This window comes from Conger conger, chromosome 7 (genome assembly GCF_963514075.1).
Source record: "Conger conger chromosome 7, fConCon1.1, whole genome shotgun sequence".
Lineage (NCBI taxonomy): Eukaryota > Metazoa > Chordata > Actinopteri > Anguilliformes > Congridae > Conger > Conger conger.
Window position 1 is genome coordinate 30,952,930 of NC_083766.1, and position 19,858 is coordinate 30,972,787.

General features: G+C 41.9%; 1 protein-coding gene across 16 annotated transcripts in view; it reads left to right on the plus strand.

Annotated features, from left to right (window-relative positions):
- Positions 1 to 19,858, plus strand: part of LOC133132176 (rap1 GTPase-activating protein 2-like) — an 85,051-nt gene that overhangs the window by 46,980 nt on the left and 18,213 nt on the right. For 12 of the 16 annotated variants that reach the window (XR_009709082.1, XR_009709083.1, XR_009709084.1 and 9 more), the window contains 3 exons: positions 10,992 to 11,076; positions 17,581 to 17,616; positions 18,618 to 18,662. Coding sequence is in view for 12 of the 16 variants with exons in the window: in XM_061247412.1 (XP_061103396.1) it covers positions 10,992 to 11,076; positions 17,581 to 17,616; positions 18,618 to 18,662 (166 nt within the window). In the remaining 4 variants the exon portion in view is untranslated. Of the gene's footprint in view, positions 1 to 10,991; positions 11,077 to 13,920; positions 14,102 to 17,580; positions 17,617 to 18,617; positions 18,663 to 19,858 lie in introns of those variants that run through there. The other 4 variants (XM_061247422.1, XM_061247415.1, XM_061247424.1 and 1 more) reach the window with 4 other exon arrangements.

Here is a 19,858-nt window from a genome sequence, read left to right on the forward strand (position 1 = left end):
ACCAACACAAGAGTGACTGTGAGACAGTGTAAGAGCGAGAGAGGAGGGAAGAGAGAAAGAGAGTCAGTGATGCTGTAACGCTGGAGTGCGAGACTGATGGAGTGAGGAATCACGGAGAAGTACAAGACAAAGTGTGGAAAATACAGCATTCCTGGAGAAGCACATGAAGGAGTGAGTGTGCAATGGAACAAGTGCTGTATGGGTGGCCAGGAGAGAGAGAGAGAGAGAGCCAGAGAGAGAGAGAGAGAAACAGAGACAGAAAGAGGGGGCCAGGGCACACAGCTGGTTATAGTGTCAGATTCACACTGCTGTAGATCGGCCAAAGTCAGCGCAACACTGACACGCTTCGCCCCACAGCCCTGACCTCTGTTTTCCCATACTCACTCTTTCCTTCACCACGCAAACCAAAAGGCCTATATTGGGTGAAAGCGCTATATTTAGTGCAGAGCAGGGGAACTGTTTATTGTTTCAAAGGTTTTGTTGCCATCCGGGCTCGGTTAGCTGTATTACAGGTGTAAGATTAAACAGTAAAATGTTTCATATAGGGTCACAAGTATTTCAGCTATCATGAAATGTAGGTAAAAGTGTCAGCTTGCAGCTATCCGATTCGGAATAGGGAAATGATCAAAAGCAGAAGCTTGAAATTCAGAAACCGGCTCAGCCCTCCAGGAACAGGGTTTTCTCCCTGAGATTTATGGACAGATATTCCACTCTGTTCCTCAATTGCCTGCTCAGAGTAAGGGCCAGCCTTTTGAGCTGTGTAGCCGGCAGTCTCCAGGCTCACAGAATGAACAGCGTGATAGTGCTTCCTTCCTCAAGGCCGCTCACCTTGCTGCACAAAACACTCCTCGCGTTCATGATAGAAATTACATTACATAAACATTTCAATGCTTTTTTTTAAAGGAGTACATGTATTCTTCGTGCTCTATGATGTGGTGTGCACTTTGAATAGAAGCAAAACAATCTTCAAATTGAAATTCTAATTGACTAGGCTGTGGTCAAAAAAGGGCTCCTCTTATTTTCTGTGCCTTAGCAATCATTCACTTTTTTCCTTACAGTTAAATTACGAGTAAAGGCACAAAATAAAGGTGCACACTTAATATCTCCAAATGTATAAACAGAAAGAAATATCCCTGTAATGTAAACACGAGCGCTGGAGGTCTGACAGGACATGGCTGATCTGTAATGTATTTTCAATTCAATTGTACTTGTAACTGCGAGCCACTGAAGGGACACAAAGCTGACTCAGTGAAGTGTAATTCTCCATCACGCTGAATTAGCAGTTTGGGCTCCGGAAAGGCCAACACCAAGTCCTCCCGTAGTCACCAACACAAGACATTTTAGTCTTGGTTTCAGCCTAATAACAAAATGTCTTTAAAATCTCAACTGAATTAAACAGCCTGAGTTCCATAGTATTATTTTGGCTAGTTATTTTTATTATAGCAGGGCTCTTGAGGTACAAACCTTCTTCTGGCATTCGGAAGGTTACCGGTCGAACCCCAGCCCTGGGTGTGTCGAAGTATCCACAGCAGATTGGTACCCTGCATGGCTGCCTATCGCTGTTGGTGTGTGAGAGTGAATTGGTGAACGAGAGGCATGAATTGCAAAGCGCTTTGGATAAACCCACTATATAAACGCAGTCCATTTACCAAGTGATGATGTCCATTGTGTGTGCCATTAAGATACCATATTCTTTAAGATTGATCAAGTGCGCAAATGAGCAACTTCTCTAGTGTATGATATCTATGGTGTCCGCTCACATAATGTCTCTTTAGCCTGATCCAGTGGGACCACTGTGTGTGTCAGGTTGTGTTCCAGCTGAGCTGTCAGTTAACCAGGTTGGACTGAGTTGTCAGTTAACCAGGTTGGACTGAGCTGTTAACTGAAGGCTAACCTTTATTTGACACCTCATCATTGAATATGGTACAAATCCGTCCCAGAAAAAAAATCTGCTGATGGAGATTATGTTTGTGCTTATGCAATGATGAAGTGGTTTATATTCAATACATTTTTGCAAGTGTTTGCACAAAATGGAAGCAGCAGTCTAAAGCTGGTTTTTTTTTTGGCCCAAGTGTACAATGAGACAAACTTTGCTGTATTGTAAATGTGCTCTTTTCCCACCAAAGGCAGCAAATTCCAAACAGTACTTGTTATGTAAGATCAAATCCATTTCCATGTTCGTGACACTGATCTCCATAGTGGGTCCCATAGCACCAGATCTAAGGCGTATCGATCTTCAACCGCAATCCAGTCCAACAGGAAGCAGATTACTTTAAGAACAAATTGCTGAAGTAAGGACAGTTTCCATGTTTTCTGTTCTATACAACAAGAGTTCATAGTGTTTTTTTTTTTATACAGTTGGTTATCAAAACTAAAACTGCTTTGCCACAGGAGTAACTTCACATTGCTAGCTTAAAGGGATAATTCACTGTCTGGGTTTTTAATGTTATTTCGGTTTTAGTGTATTGATTTGCCCAGAAAAATTCTGTGGAATGAAGGATATTTTAGATTCTTTGAGCACTTATTACAGCAATGTTGTTCCTCCAGAGGTTTACATATGTTTACGGTATTACCCAAGTATTCTTCAGTGAAATTGCATTCACTGATATTTTTGGTTGGAACTATTTCCTACGGTGCTTGCGACCTCAGAGGCTGCTGCGCTCACAGAAAGAAGTCCCAGCACAATATAAAAACTGATACCTGTTACAAGCTCACACGACAAGGACCGCTGCAATAAATAGCAACCTGGGGTGAGTTAAAATGGTACAATTCTGTACAATACGAGTTTCGCCTCCCAAAGGACTTACAACTTACAATGCGGACATGGCTTCCTGGAACTTACCCTATTAATGTAATTACATGATATATGACAGTGAGACCAAGGGGACATGGTTGGTAAGTGTAGGCTGGTGCGTCAGGCCTTCCCTGCACTGTTGATTGCATTAGCAGCTGTGAATGAGGAGCAGGTGCATGGCTGCTCGATGAAATCGAAGATTTAAAGGCAAAGCCTGTTGACATTGATGAGAGTGACTGCCGTCGGTGGAGCCTGTCGAAGAACACTGCGCCAATCCATGTCTAGGATGAGCAATCTACCCCATACTGGTAAAAACAGAAAAATAAAATAACGCGATTCAAGTGAATCAGCAGCCTCATCCACAGGGCACTCAGTCTAGACCCTCTCTTTCAGAGTAGCGTCTAGCAGCTGAAGAGGAACATATATTGTCTTTTGAGTGGTGAAGTAATGATTAGTAATGAAGCAATAAAATCAATTCATGGTGATGTCGAGCGTGTTGCTTTTGTAAGCCAATTGTAGAATGGAGTGTGCTCTAGATGTGCAAAACAAACATTATGTCTCTGAAGCCCAAGTTTATAAAGCAGATTTCCCAAAGTGATGCAGCCATACTGCACAACAGTGATACAAACATTTCTGCCAAAACAACAAGCAGCCTACTGGAGCCATATTGCCCCTGATATCTGGCCTAATATGGTGTATGGACCGCTCAGTCCCCTTAAATTCAATTTTACAGAACAGGAACCAGCAACTAAAAGAGAATAGATTACATTTGTTAAATAGTCTATCATGCAGGGTTGCCAGGCTGATTTTCAAAGTCCTAAGTCAACACGATGCCATCTATCAGCTAAAGAAGCCAGAACCAGGTTGCCAAAATAAAGGTCAGACTACCAACTGACTTCTTAAAATAAACTAGCCACAAAGGCAACACAAATAATAGTATTTTTGCTCTGGAGCGAGTATATCTATATCTTGCTATTTTTACTTAGTACATAGTACATCGTTTTCCTTTGTTTGTTTTATTTGATGTAATTTATGCAGATTTTTCAATGATGAAGCACTGACATTTCTGCCAGACCTACAGGCATTAGAAGCCTGTATTCAAAAAGCACATTTGACTCCAATCACCCCATGCAATGCGTCTCAACCAGCCATGGAAAAACACTTTCCGTGATTGCAGACAAAGAAGGAAATCAATTCCAACTTGCAGCTCGAGCCCCATGCCATTTTTTTTGACTGCGTTCAGCGCTTGGAAAGGAGTGGATCTTGATCTAGTCCTTTTATTTAGATTAAACCGTGATTGGTCCTTCTCGCTGAGGCCGATCAGAGACAGAACCCGCTGTCGCCTGTGGAGTTCCCCCAGGAGACCTCATCCCCTCAGCCATACCGCGAAGTGCAGTGAAGAGTCTTTCAGCAGTCCGCCAATTCTGCAGTGCGCAGGATCAATTTTTAATTTTCCAATTTCGGAAGGGCTGTAATTATTTCGTGACTTTAGTTTTTTTTGATGCTTTTGCGGATAAACAGAATGAAATCCTCCTCTTTTGTTCCACTTGGATCCCTCACCTCCCCCTGCCTCTCCCTTGAAGACGACCCTTCGGGTTACAGATGGCTTTAGTTGCCTTGGTGAGGGATGAGCTGATGGTTCGAGCTCCAGTGAGTTTGTGCCTCTGTGTCTATGTTTGTGTGTGTGTCTATGTTTGTGTGTGTGTGTGTGCTTGTGTGTGCCTGCACTTACATCCTGACTGAGTATACTATGTGGGCACCACTGCTAGTCCTCCTCATCTCTCTCTCTCTCTCTCTTTCAACCATTTCAAACATTTTGAATGGCCAATTTTACTATGTTTTAGAGTGGAACTACTGTTAGCATAAGCATACATGTACAAGCTAATTTTACAAAGGATTTGTCACAATACACTTCACAGTGTAACCTGGCCTAAAACCCCCACCAAACAAACAGAGGCAACAGTGGCAAGGAGCAACTCCCTGGTAGCATGCACTGTAGGAAGAAGCTTTGGTCTGACGCAGACTATATGTGGGGACCCTGAGTGTGCTGTAACTGAGAGTGTGCACTCCTCTGATACACAGTGCCTGTGCCCCACTCTACCAGCCACATACAATAGTGTATTACGGGAGTACTACTGAAGGAGAGACACAGGTCATCCTCACAGCAGGTATCTGGTAAATACCGTGGGGTGCTTGAGCCTCTGGTGTCCTGCTCCACTGTACCCTGGCCAGGAGAATCAAATTGTGTCTCACCGCTGTGGACTGCTGGCCACAGTTACCTAATGACCCAGCCCAGATGGTGACTGGCCATGTCTAGACTGCAGGGCTCAGCACATTCGCTGGCCGAGGCCACTCTGGGACCTCCGCTTGCCCTCTTTTCACCCTTACTGATATGAAATGTACATCAGTATGTTGTGTGTATATACACTTCATAAGGATAAATATATACTCAGTGAGCACTTTATTAGGTATTTATAAGATTTATTTTAGACGTATTGAGTCGTATGCTGCTGTAGCCTATCCACATAAGAGTTATGATGTGTTGTGTGTTCAGAGATGCTCTTCTGCATTCCACTGTTGTAATGTGCGGTTATTTGCGTTACTGTCACCTTCCTGTCAGCTTTGACCAGTCTGGCCCTTCTCCTCTGACCTCTCTATCTCATCTTGTTTCTGCAGAACTGCTGCTTACTGGTTGTTTTTTGTTTTTCGCACCATTCTCTGCAAACTGTTGTGCGTGAAAATCCCAGGAGATCAGCGGTTTCTGAGATACTCAAACCGCCCTGTCTGGCACCAGCAATCATTCCACAGTCAAAGTCACTTAGGTCACATTTCTGCTCCATTCTGACATTTGGTCTGAAAAACAGCTGAACCTGTTGACCATGCTTTTATGCATTTAGTTGCTGCCACATGATTGGCAGATTACATTTCTGCATTAACATGCTGGTGTACAGGTCTGCCTAATAAAGTGCTCACTGAGTGTATTAAACTGTGATATATTTATATTCATAAGTGACTCATGATAGACTATTTTATTTGAATATATTTGCAGTATATTCCACTTTTGAAAGGTTCCCCTTACAGACAATGCCCCACTGTAGATGTACTCTCGTTCCTTTGATAACTGAGAAGAAAAAATGTTCTGATGCATCAGAAACTCGGCCTGTGTCCAAGGCCACATGTGCATTATGTTAGGATGCCTCCTACACTCCAGTAATAGCTATGTATTATAGCTGCCCGTATTCTAAGAAGGCATATACATTGTGTACATGTACATTACATCTTCATATACATTGCTTTATGAACGGTAGAGGGGAAATGTTTGGCTTGTGTGTGCCAGAGAGAAGCAGCTGAAGGACCCTGGTCTGCAGTAAGCAGTCACCTTCGGTCATGGATGATGTACCGGGCTGGGTGCACCTCCAGGGCTGCAGCGTCAGCCAAAACCAGCGTGCCGCGCTGTCTCGGACAAATATAGAGCACAAGGCAGTTATCCTGACACGCTCATTACATAATAACAAGTCTGTCTGGATACACGGGCGTTCGTGTGCACACGCAGCTGGGTCATTGAGTCACATTATTGATGGGGTATTATCTTAGCCATCAGAGGTACAGCGGTGGATATATCAGTACTGCTGCTGCTGCCTCAGCTATCTGTGACGTCACTGACGCTGAAGAGGATGACCATGATGATGATGATGATGATGATGGAGCTGTAGATGACGAAGCGGAAGTGATCATCTTGATAATATAATCATTATGAAAACTCAGTGAACACTTTATTATGTATTTATTAGACTTCTTTTTTTAGACTTATTAAGTCTTCTGCTGCTGTAGCCTATCCACTGCATACCACTGTTGTAATGTGTGGTTATTTGCATTACTGCCACCTTCCTGTCAGCTTCAACCAGTCTGACCCTTCTCCTCTGACCTCTCTTGTTAATAATGCCTTTCTGCCCACATAACTGCTGCTCACTGGTTTTTTTTAGTTTTTCCACATCATTCTCTGCAAGCTCTAGAGACTGTTGTGCATGAAAATCCCAGGAGATGAGCAGTTACTGAGATACTCAAACCACCCTGTCTGACACCAACAATCATTCCACGGTCAAAGTCACTTTTACATGTTTTTATGCATTTAGTTGCTGCCAAATGATCAGCTGATTGAATAATTGCATTAACATGCTGGTGTACAGGTCCACCTAATAAAGTGGTCACTGAGTGTATGTATGTTAAGTGAAACGTATGCTGTCTGTAACAATGGTAATGATAATGAGGGTAACAATGTAATTAACATGGTAACTGTACTCATGAGAACAACGGAGACCATGTTAAGGATAATGGTATTGATGAGGGTGATATAATTAACATAACTAACTTAACATATTATAATATGTAATGTGATGCAGTGATGCAGTGCTAATGATGATCATGTTCACGGTGGTGTAACTAATAATGATGCTGATTACAAAGTAATTAACATAACTATATTCATAATTACAGTGACAAAGACAATGTTGATAATAATGATGTTGATGATGGGGATTGTAATGATGGCACTGATGACGATGATGATGGTGGTGTTGATGGACTTGATGATAACAGTAGAAACAGAATGAGAAGTTCTCGTCATTGGCTGTGCTATACTAGATATTTCAGCCTTTTGCTGTGTTGGAGTCTAAAGAGTGTTGGAGTGAATTAAGATGCACTGGATTCATCACTACATCAATATTTCCCTTTTCTCTCTAATGTATTGTATATGAAATCCATTAAAGAGACTATTTCAGCATTGTCATTATAGAACTTGCACAACTGAGTTTATTATTAAATATAAGCGCAATTAAACTGTATCACGGTACAAACAAAGTCATTAATTTCCAATTGGCAAATTTCTTGTCTCTGTCGTACTCTTGTGCCTTCCACCTCCCTTCCCCACTGCTGGATCTGCAAGATGGCTCTGTTTGTTTGTCATCTGTCATCTCCATGATGGAATTAGTGCAAGAGACATAGGGCTATTATCGCTGCCAGTATATTCAATAACTATAAACGTCAGACAGACTGTATTGTAAGCATAAAAAGGCTCATTAGAAAGGCATTTGACGGAAAGGATGTCACATGGAATGTAGATTTTCCTGAAATTGTGAACTGACAGTTGAGAGATGTTTGGATGGACTGTATATCTGGTTTCACTATGTTTAGATTTAAAACCTTAATATTTACATAATTTACAATATTTATATGTGTGTGTGTATGTGTGTGTGTGTTTGTGAAACATAGTACATTACTATGCTACCATTGTATTCATACTCCTAGAAGCAACAAATACAGTAAATAGAAAAAAATCAAAGAGAGATATTGGTTAATACCTTGGCAGTTTGCTCATGCTTTATGCTTGTTAACTGTTTCAGTTAAAGACTAATACACTGGAGACAATGCTGCATTCTAGTGGCAGCAGTGAGCAACTGCATGTACTGCAGCCAGTACTCTGACACTCCTCACCTGTCATAACACTGCTCTCAGTTTCTGCAGGAGGACGTGTGAGTGTTAGTTACGACAAAGTAAATAGCACCTATCTTATGAAGAAAATTGTCTTCACTTCCTAGAGCAACACAACAAGTGTTATTATCACACTAAACAATTCATTTCGACAAAGGAAAATATTACTTACAACATACTGTATACTGTGTATGCATCAGTATCTATGACAACCATATAGGTTTGTGCCCATTTTGCTGTACTTTTCAGTGTTGATTAAATATCTAAAGCTTTAATTGCTGCACTTGCACGTCACTCTGGATAAGTTAAAATGCTAAATGCCTGTGATGTAATGTAATGGTGATTACATCACCATTTTGTTGTACATCAATATGCCTTTTACAAATGGTAAATGGTTGGCTTTTATATAGCGCCTTTATTCAAAGCCCTGTACAATTGATGCTTCTCATTCACCGGTTCATATACACACACTCTCACACCAATGGTGATTGACTGCCATGCAAGGCACCAACCAGCTCGTCAGGAGCAATTGGGGGTTAGGTGTCTTGCTCAGGGACACTTCAACACACTCAGGGCGGGATCGAACTGGCAACCCTCCAACTGCCAGATGACTGCTGCCTCTGCCAATTTTGCCCCCGAATGTACAAAAGTCACTGAGCTGTGGTTCAATTCTTATTTTTAACTAAAACACAGTTAAAAATCTTGCATTTGTTCAAGGAAAATCTTGCTTTAACAGGAAACCCTTCACAAAAATGAATGAGATCAGTCCACTGAGTTAAAAGTGAAAAGGATTAACTAATGTATCAGTTGTATATATGGTGCAATCAACCACTAATATTCAAATTCTTCTGCAGCAGTCAGAAACAATATGTTTATGAATGTGGCTCTTCACTCTCTGAACACTATGTCACTCTCCTTCTTGTCTTGTCTGGTGTGCTCAACACCACCACTGACACTGATCATTTCTCTCATCAGCTGCAGAGATGGGCATTTCAGGCTCCACCTTTACATAATCTGCCACATGTTTTACTGGCCAATCCCACCAGGTGACCTTGAGGGGATCCGCCCCCTTTTGGCCGGTGTCCCACAGGGCTCTGTGCTTGGCCCTCTCCTCTATCCTCTTTACACTAAATCACTTTGAGATGAACAGGTCTGTTTATCTCTGTTTGTGGCAAATCATATGATTACTATGCAGATGCCACTCAAATCTTTTCTCATTTTTTACGTCCAATACCCAACAATCAGACTGCGACAATCATCCAGTCCAGCAGGATCTATCTCCAGAACATCCAGAGAATTTGCCCCTTCCTCGCCGATGAAGTTAAACAGCTACTTGTGCAGCTCTTGTAATCTCTTGTTTAGACTATTGTAACATTTGTAGGCTGGCCTGTGCTATCATGCTTATGTAGCCGGCCCTGAATGCCACTGCCTATCTGGTGTTGAACCTGCCTAAATTAATTAATTCAACTTTTAAACACCCTTCAGTGGCTTCTGGTGGCTGCCTGCATTCAAATTAAGTGACTCACACTGGCATTCATTTATTTAAATGTAATAAAAAATGTTTACAAAGAATATTAATTTAATTAAATGCAGTAAATCAATTAAAGCAAAATTGGACAGCATGACTTATCACACTGTCTAAACAAAATTACAATTAAATGATACTGAACCTGTAGAAGAGTTTCAACTGACTGTGCTCCTGGTCTTTTTATGTATGACCATCTGTCAGTAAACACAATCAGAACCGTGTGCGACAGCTCTCACCCAGGACATTATAGCAAATGGAAAATTGCAGAGTGACTTCGTCATATTGCTGGCTCTAAATGATCCCTGCATCAACTGGGAATTCTGGCTACTGTATCCATAGTGACCTCAGATGGATCTAATATGAGCTAATATTCGGCAAGCGTCAGAATGTCATCAGAGCCAGAGTGAGGCGTGCTAGCAGCAGTACCACTCACCGACTACTTTACATTCTTTTAGCAGCCAATGCTGACCTCAACTGACTCCCTTGAACTGTCAGTTGGCAGACCACTGTAGGGGCCATTTGGAAAAATTGTAGTGCGATGAAAGCTGACCAATAGATCTCAGCTGTTGCACGCTGTATGTTTACTGGCTGGCAAGTCTGTGGGCTCAGTTATGAAATGCAATCAGAAACCGCAACGAGCTGCTCTGTGCATCTACGGATGGCGGAAAAATTCAGAGCACGTATCGCATGTGAGGTTACTACAGCAACCGAACCCAACGCAGTCTGAGTTATTCAGGTGGGAAAGTGCAGGTGGTGTGGCAGTTAAGGGAGCGGACTCTGGGACTTGAGGAGGATCAAGGGGTGAAATTGCAGCGGGAAATGCTGCCCGTTTCATCCTTGCATGAGGCACTTTATCTCAATTGCCCCTGTAGAAAAGAGGGGCTGTGCAACTGGAATGTGGGGGGAAAGGAAAGTGTTAGGCACCATTGCAGCAGCCACGGGATAATTACTAATGACAACCAAATAAATGCATCCATATGGTACAGTTAAAAATGATTGTGCACATGGTGCTTTGCAGATGACACGGGGACATTAAGCATGCAAAACAAACTGCAGGCAACAATGCCTATTACATATGAAATGCATACATATGAATGCATTATTTCAAGAGCATATGCAGTATTTGAAATGGTGCCTGTCCCGGTAGAGAGGTGAGTAATGAAATGTGTGTTTGTGTTACAGGAAGCAGGAGATGCTCACTATCTCGAACGTGCCCCTGGGGGAGTGCCCTCCCTCGCCCCCCCGGACCGCCCCACCCACCATGAAGGTAAGGTGACCAGGGCCAGCTCTCTCACCCCTGGGGCTGTGCACTATAGTGTGTGAACTGGGTTTGTCACAATGAGGTGGAAAGTTCAGTTCCCAGGTGTGAGATGACCACTGTACTCTCAGAAATAAAATGTGCCAGCGGAGGTACGTTTTTGTTCTTCGAGGATCACATTCCCCAAATGTACCATGAAAGTATAGCAATGCTCTCCAGTACAAATGAGTATGTTTTCCAAGCAAAAAAGGTACACTTATACTAAGTAATTATACTGCATATTCCTGGGGAGGGCTACAATTTTGTGTATGTATGGGGTGCCACCCCAGACAGGCATTTGTACCTTTTTAGGCACTTTTCCTATCTGCGCTTTCTGAGAGTGTAAAGCAAAGGTCCTCACCTTGAATTGAGGCTATAAATATTCCCCTGTATGAGTGGATTTCATGGGGTGCCGCGGTGGTGCACGGTTAAGGCATCAGACCTTGATTCTTGTTTCACACCGAGGAACAGGGTTCATGCCCCGGTCCTGCCAAAGCCCAGTTATCGGGCTGCCGCTCCAAGCACACTGATGGCGTTGGAACCACAGGTCCAGGGCTCCCAATGATGCGACTTGAAGAAGGCGTGCCGATCTCTTTCCGGCTGCTGGGGAACGGGGGTGTAGCGGTGTTTCCTCAATTAACATGGGCGATTGAAATAAACAGGGTGCAACTGGCAACCAAATTGGGAGAAAAAGGGGGGAAAAATCAGAAAAATAAATAAATAAATGGATCGATACATTAAATGTTAACGATCCTAAACACTGAAAATCTGGAACTGGTTGTCTGTCCTGGTTTCTTGAAAGCAGGGCTGGAGGTCACGTCTACACAGCTAGCAAGTGTACAGATAGCGATCTGCTGTGGATCTGCGAGCTTTTTGCGAATTGCTGCTTCTGCGCTACGCCAGCTTGTAGCTGAGTCGTGGCAGTTCAAATGTGACTCAGCTGGTAAGCGATGGCAAAATATTCATTGAAATGCTCCTGTCATTAGCAGGACACTATAGTGCCAATACAAAAAGCTCTGGCAGACAGGCAGCTGTTGCTGATGTGGAACAGGCGAACAGACTTCACACATACAATAAGGGCATCGCTCTTCAATTTCATCAAGTCAGTGACCCACATAGCAACTTTCTGGTACTTATCTCATTCACCGGAGACCTCTCATTTTTAGTGTTTAAGGACAGTTTCAATCGCAAAAGCAAGAAAGCTAATCCACCTGGGGCTTGATACAAATTATATTATGATTCTATTATGATTCCCTGTTTTAAGAGTATTGGTTGAAGGAGCTGAATAAGAAACCTGTTGTGCCATACAACTAGAAATATGGTTACTTTGCTTTTTGCTTGTCCGGGAGCGAGATCACAGTAGCAGTCATACACATGCTAATTCACACCTCTGAACTCAGGGCGACATTCTGCCCCTTAAACCTCCCTCAGTGACCATCACTGACTGATACATCAGGCGTCAGTTGTGTTATCCAAGTCCCAGTGGCAGTGCTTTCAAATGTTAGCCCTTACCAGCTACTCCATGTGACAAAACATGAGTATCTTACTGAGCTAAGCCATAAAACCTCCTGTCAAGGGAGGTATTCACGCTCTTACTGCTTCTTAAGGGGTGATGTCATGGTCTATATAGACAGCACAGGCTAACTCGCATATCCAGACTCCACAAGAATGGTTTGAAAGAAAATGTGAGATATTCAGAAGGAAAATGAGGTGATCCCACAATTTTGGGTGTGATATCACTGTGGACTTTTACCCTTGATGCATGTGTAATTATGTCAGTGTGTCTGTATTCACTGGTGTGAACGTGCTAAAACTGGAAAGGTATTTTGTAAATGGGATCCACTGGGGCATTGCTTTGAATGTAGCATAATGCTGCTTTGAATACTCAACACCACAAAGGAGCTCATGAACAGTGTAGTTCCAGCGTTCTGCTCTTCACTCGGTCACTGAGCTGTGAGCTACGTCCATCATTCACACTTGTTGAAATGTAGTGCATTATAATAATAATAACCAAAAATGGAAGTTCCTCAACCTGCTGAACTGTACTAGTGTGCCGATCAAAGTCGGGTTTTTAAAACAGCAATTAATTAGCCGTTGCAAAATAATTAATGAACTAATGTATTTTTTTAAGCTTTAGTTTTGTGAAATAATTGCTCCACTTTCAGAGCTTTTAATATGGCTTTAGTTTTTTTCTTTTGTATTTAGTCTGTATGGCTTAGAAACAGGCTAGCTGCAGACATTGCAGAACACTGAAATAGTGAAATAACAGGATGTCTACTAAAATTAATTGCATGATTAATACTTAGCATATTTAGACTTGCTAAATTGGTCTCTAACTTCAGGAAGCTAGTACTTCCTGTGCTTGAGAATGTCTCAGGATCTTACAGTAAATTTAAATAAAATAAATTTAAAACACTGAGGAAAATACCATGTGCCTTAAGACTGGTTGTGGTGACACAAACAGGCCAAGCAGATATAAAAATATGTTACACGCGATCAATTCTGTCATTTATCAGTGTCAATCCAAACCATCAACCAATTCCATGCAACCTAAAATCATAAAATATTGCTTTACAACTGCCCATCTGAACTATCAGAAGCATAGCTGTTTAGAGTTTTTTGTATTACAGTTTGTCTGAGGTGTGAGTGTGTGTGCATATGTGTGTGTGTGTGTGTGTGTGTGTGTGTGTGCATGTACGTGCATAAAAAGAACATATGGGTGTGCCTACTAAGAATCACTCTGAAAGCAGCCACTCCCCATTTTGAATGTCATTTGTAGAAAATAAAAAAAGGGAAGAGTTTATAGAATATCCTTTTGTCACAGAAGAGATGAGAGCGAGAAAGAGAGAGAGAGGACGAGAGCACTTAATAGGCCATACTTGTAAGACCAGTTTTTCATGTGCATGAACTCCTGTTCACAGCAGGACCTGATTTTGCCATTTCTCAGATGAGTGTCAGACAGAGAGAAACAGAGAACACAAAGCAGGAGAATGAGGTATAGTAGAGAGAGAGAGACTGTGTGTGTGTGTGTTTGCATGTGTCTGTGTGTACAGTGTATTACCATCTGTCATACACTATGTGTACACGTGTGTGTCTGCAGTTGAATGTGTATGTCTGTGTGCATACTGTTTGAGTAAGACTGTATGACTGTCTGTTCCACAGTGTGTGTGTGTGTGTGTGTGTGTGCAAACTGTACGAACGTAACTATCGGTGCCAAATCATTGTTACAGTGTGATCTGTGGGCCACAGAAGTGCAACAGGTTGTGCTGATGTTGATTGTGAGACGCATATACTGTGCCTCAGCAGTGCACAGACAGAAGTGAACAGGGAAGTGAATTACAACAGGCTGAGAAAGAAGGAAGTGCATGAACGGGTGTTAAAATGCTATAATCAGATTCACAAGGAAGAAAAGGGAAAGAGAAGTGGAGCATGTGTGTGTTTTCATGGCTAAGGGGCATTGGGTGCGGCTTGTGGTGGACTGATAACCAGGGGCGACATGGCTCAGGCGGTAAGAGCAGTCATCAGGCAGTCGGAGGGCTGCCGGTTCGATCCCTCGCCCGGGCTGTGTCGAAGTGTCCCTGAGCAAGACACCTAACCCCTAAATGCTTCTGACGAGCTGGTTGGTGCCTTGCATGGCAGCCAATCGCCGTTGGTGTGTGAGTGTGTGTATATGAACCTGTGAATGAGAAGCATCAATTGTACAGCGTTTTGGATAAAGGCGCTATATAAATGCCAACCATTTACCATTTACCATAACCGGAGATGACACTCGCGTGACAGGGTGGGCCTGGGAATGTGAACCTTTGGTTCTCACCAGTGCCACTCAGTCAGGTAGGGAGGGGACATCTCTCCAAACAGTCTCTGGGAATGGTAAAATGGTGTTAAAGTAGGGACAAGGGGTGGTATAATAGTGACCAAGATAGGAACGATGGTTCTGATGTCTGTTATAGAAAAAACAGTGGTGCTCCACCAATCCAGCAGGACGTTGATGGTGACTAGTGGATACTTCTTTCTGGTAATTCCCACAGATCTTGAAAGTGGAGCCGGAAAGTAGTCCCCAATCACAGTCAATATTGTTTGATTGGATATTACCAACATGCTCTGCCATTGGAGGAGCTCCTCCCTTGTTTTTTTTTTGTGAGCCAGTTGATGTTGCACCCATCTTATCTATACTTAATTATTATTCAACATTATCCCCGGCTCTACCCGACCCAGGACTGTACCATAAAGAATGCCATAGAGCACTACCAGTTTCTCCAGTTATTCGCTTGGATTTCACATTTTATAGTTCTACATGATAAAATACATTCAGATTGAATGTACCCTATAAGAGCAAAATGTACATTTTACTGCATAATAGGAGTGTATTCTGTTAAACTGCATGACTGTTGCTGGCCATGGCTATCTTCATGGAAGTGATGCTCATAAATGTTGCCGCTGTAATGTTTTCCTTTGGTGTGTCATGGGGCATTGATGGGCTAATCTAAGGGTTTTCAGGTCGTCAATGAATTTCTACTGCATTGGGCCCTCCTTATCTCTGTCTGAACACAGACATGATGCAGTCGTGTGTTCAAGCTGATAAGATAAACACAAACACATACATATGTGTTCACACATGTCCATACACACACACATGTATACACACACATACACACACACGTACACACACACATACATGCACAGTACATGCACACACACAAATACACAGAGAGAGGGAGATCATGTCAAATAAATATGAAAAGAAAAAGGTATAAGTCCTACTTCTAAAACCTTAGAATGTATATAGAATATCACAGGTACAGTATACATATTAATTAATACTTTTTTTCTAAAACAAAGATACAGATGATATACTGACAAAAGCATTCATTAGTACCTTTGTACCACCTGAATATGTGGGTATAGTTTCTAATAGGATAGAGTCTCTGGAGTGAGATGTTGTAAATGGTCTGCTTTGGTTTGGTGTGTGAAGTGAGGAGTAAGAGATGAGGGCGGGCCACAGCTCATGCATCACCTGGGATTGCAATACCGAACCTTCTGAGCCTCTGAAACTCAATGACAGGTACTGCAGTGTCCCTCCCCAGCGACCCAGCCTCCCAGCAGTGCCCGAACGCCACTCACGCGCCATCTTTGTTATATCGTTGCCAGCCTGAATTGCAGGTTCCTGAATGTTTGCGCTTTAGTTTGCTTTCCTTAGATAAACAGTGTTGGTTATGTGTTGGTTATAGAACCGCAGTGTGGGTTAAACATTAACACAGAGATAACTGCTCGCCTTCCCCGGCACCTTGGCTAACCCTCACACTCGCAAAGTACCGCATCTCTACAGCTATGAGGTTTTGGGGGGAAAAGGGCAGAGTAAGCATCACGCTATGTTTTTAAGGGTAAGTAACTTATTTCAATGGTCTTCGGTGAGCCCACTTTGGGTTTATGAAGGAATACATGTAAACAATGTTGGATGAACCCATCCAGTGATATTTTATTGCATCAACAAAGAAACTAGATATGCTCTTCAGATAAATCATCTTGAGGATATTAGTCGTTATGATCACCTTTGATTCTGTTAGCAGAAAGAGTATGAAGCGGGAGAGTGCAGGGATGAGATTTACATTTTCATCTTTCTTACTCTCCCTTTCCCTTCCATCTCTCTCACTCTTTCTCAAATTCAATATCAATCCCTTTCATTCTCTCACTTCCTTTCACTTCTCTCTCTCTCCCTCTCCCTCTATCTCTCTTATAATAGAACTGTAAATTATTGTAAATGATTACCTAAACAACCTGGCAGTCAGTAAATTATTACCCCAAGGGTAATAACAGAAATATTGCAATTGTAAGAGCACAGTAACATTCTTCTTCATTTCTTTTTGCCATCTTGTGGTGGAATATACATAGTGCAGGCACTCTGAGGGAGCTCTCTCATTGAGAGAGTGAATTAATAAATGCCAATACTTTGCTGGCAGTGTTGTAGATTGTTGGAAGTCTACAGTCACAGGTTTGATTTGTGTCAAAAACCCTGAATATTTTGTAATCATAGACTAATGAGATAATAATAATGAGAAAATGCCAATAATTCCTATTATGACCACAATGACGAAATGAAATATATTCTTTCTGTTCTTTATTTTTGGACAACAGTATCTGGAACCTGTAGCATGTAGAGCCGATGTGAGCCATATTGCCGTCGGCTCCCACTGGTCATTTGCGGCTCGAGCTCCATTCATCTTGTAATATATGCAGATTCACTTCACCGACGACGAGCGCTCCAAATGAACATCATCGCAGACATCGGCTGTCAGCCGTTCTGTGATTTCATTTCAGCCCATTGTTCAGCCCATTGTTCATACAATCAAGGGTTGAATGAAGTTGAATGAGATTTTGACGGAATAATTGCCCTGGGGAGGTTCGGAAGGTGGTGGGGGTTGTAGGAGGGGGGCTCTTAGTTTGGAGTGGACTCTTAACTCTTCTTCTGTTTTACAGTCTGCAGAATTCTTTGACATGCTGGAGAAGATGGAGGTAGGAATGAGTTTAGTTTTTTATCCATGTTTCATGTTTAAATGTGTACAGACTGTATGTACAGTATTGAGGTGAAGACGATGGTTGTGGGTTGTTCTGAAGGATAGCCACTCGTCACCTTGTCTGCAGTAGCCCTCATTTTTGGTGCACCTGCTCCTGGGATGCAATGACAGAGCTTTTGAAGGGAATTTTATTTACTACATTACTACAGTAATTTACTATAGTTCTAGTAACTCTGCCTATACAGGGAGAAGAAGCATTCAGACAAAACAATTAAACAAAAACAAACAAAACCCAAAAATACTTTCTTCTCTGTTCATGCCTGAGAAAAAGGTGCGTGTCATATTCGTGGTTCAGAGTTCCATTCACACTCAGGACCAATATTAAAGTAAAACAGCAGGCAGAAACATTCAGGTTGATTCCAACATTACACAGCAGAACTGGCACTGTCAGATCACAATGTGATGTAAGCCCTCCTTTCCCATTAAGATTATGGGCCTTTGTTTTGGCAAACATTCATTATATTACTAACTACTGCCTGTATATTCGCTTTATTTCATTTAAAAGGGAAAATGTACAGTATTTAGTACAGCATTCAGATAATCATTATTCACTCCCTCCCTTCAGGTATATATACTATATATATATATATATATATATATATATATATAAGATTTTCAAGAAAGTCCACATATTTATACTATATTGCATTCTAGTACGTTTCTGTATTGATATCAAGGTAACACCTTACAATAATTTTACATGAATTTTCATGAACTAATTTAGTTGTCTGTACATTTCTGTTAATGTACATCATTAATTCATGTTAACAACTAAATTAGTTCATATCAATTCATGAACCATATTGTGAAGTGTGACCGATATGAACAGCAGTGGTGAAACAGGCAGCACTGAGCAGTGGACAGAGCTGTGGTTGATGGTCTGTGCTCTGCCCCCCCCCCCTCCCCCCCCCCCGCCCACGGCCGACCCTCCCCTGCCAGGTCCCAAAAGCGGAGGAGCCGCGGACAGGCCCACAGAGGCATAAGGTCTGAGCAGCATGTGCTAAAGCACGGCCATTCTGTGTGCCATGCCTGTAGGCCACCTCGCACTGCCAATCTCAGTATCCGGGCAGCACTTTCATCCCCGCTTCTGTGTTCATTTGTTCATCGGTTCCATCTTTCCTCCGTCATATGTTGTTTTTCTATCATCGCTTTGTGTTTATCTGCATTGCTGTGGTTTAACTAGTCGCATCAATTCTGTAAGTTCCAGGTGTACCCTCACTGGTTTGTAAAGAGCTGCTTTCTTTTTTCAGAGTTAGGAATTTGAAGATTCAAATATTCAAGTGTAAAAAGAAGGAAAGCCCTGCACACTGATGTCTGTTGCTTCTATTTATTGATCTGTGTTACAAACAATGTTTTGACCCTCAGATCTCCATCAGGTCAGGTTTACGTGAGTCAATAAGGACTTCAGGTCCTATTTATAACAGTGTTAGTCATGAAATCACTTCCTGGAACGGGGTGTGAAGAAGAGGGTTGAAACATTATTTGTACCCTATTCCAATAAATGGGTGCTATGAAGATAATTGCGTCGGTTTTCTTTCGTTTTACATTTGCCTGTTACTCCAGCACCTACACAAAAACTTGGATGTGCATATGCTTTTTCTCCCTCAGTAGTAAATCTACTAATGCATGTATTCAAAAGAAATTCTGTTTGTGTGAAAAAATATTATAATCATTTAAATATTGCATATTACAGTATACAGATTTAATTTTAAGACACATTTATTAAAGAAATTTGGATTTTTTCACTAACCTTTGTAGACAGATTTTGAAGTTTGAAACTGGAACTTTCTTCCAGAAATTCAGAGGATTACTGATGGTGTTTGTTTTTCACAACCACTCATAAAAGCAATGGGAAAGCAATATGTTTCCCTGACAGAATAGGCTTGTGTCCCCCTCTGTTGTACTCAACGATCATTCCAGCAGACTGAGAGCAGCAGTGGCTGCTCTAAAATGAAGATGTGAAACAAACATGCTATTTGTGTACCCCCTTGCCCTGAACCAGTGGGTAAACTTAGGAATTCACAGTTTTTTCTGAGAAATATTAAATCTTTCAAATCCAAAAGCATGAAAAGTGCTTTTGGATTTGATTTTGTTTGCTTGCGTTTTTCTGTGAAGCGTATCTGTTTGTACATGTTGTTCACAATGACAGTGTTGGGGAAACTACTCTGGAAGCATTGTTG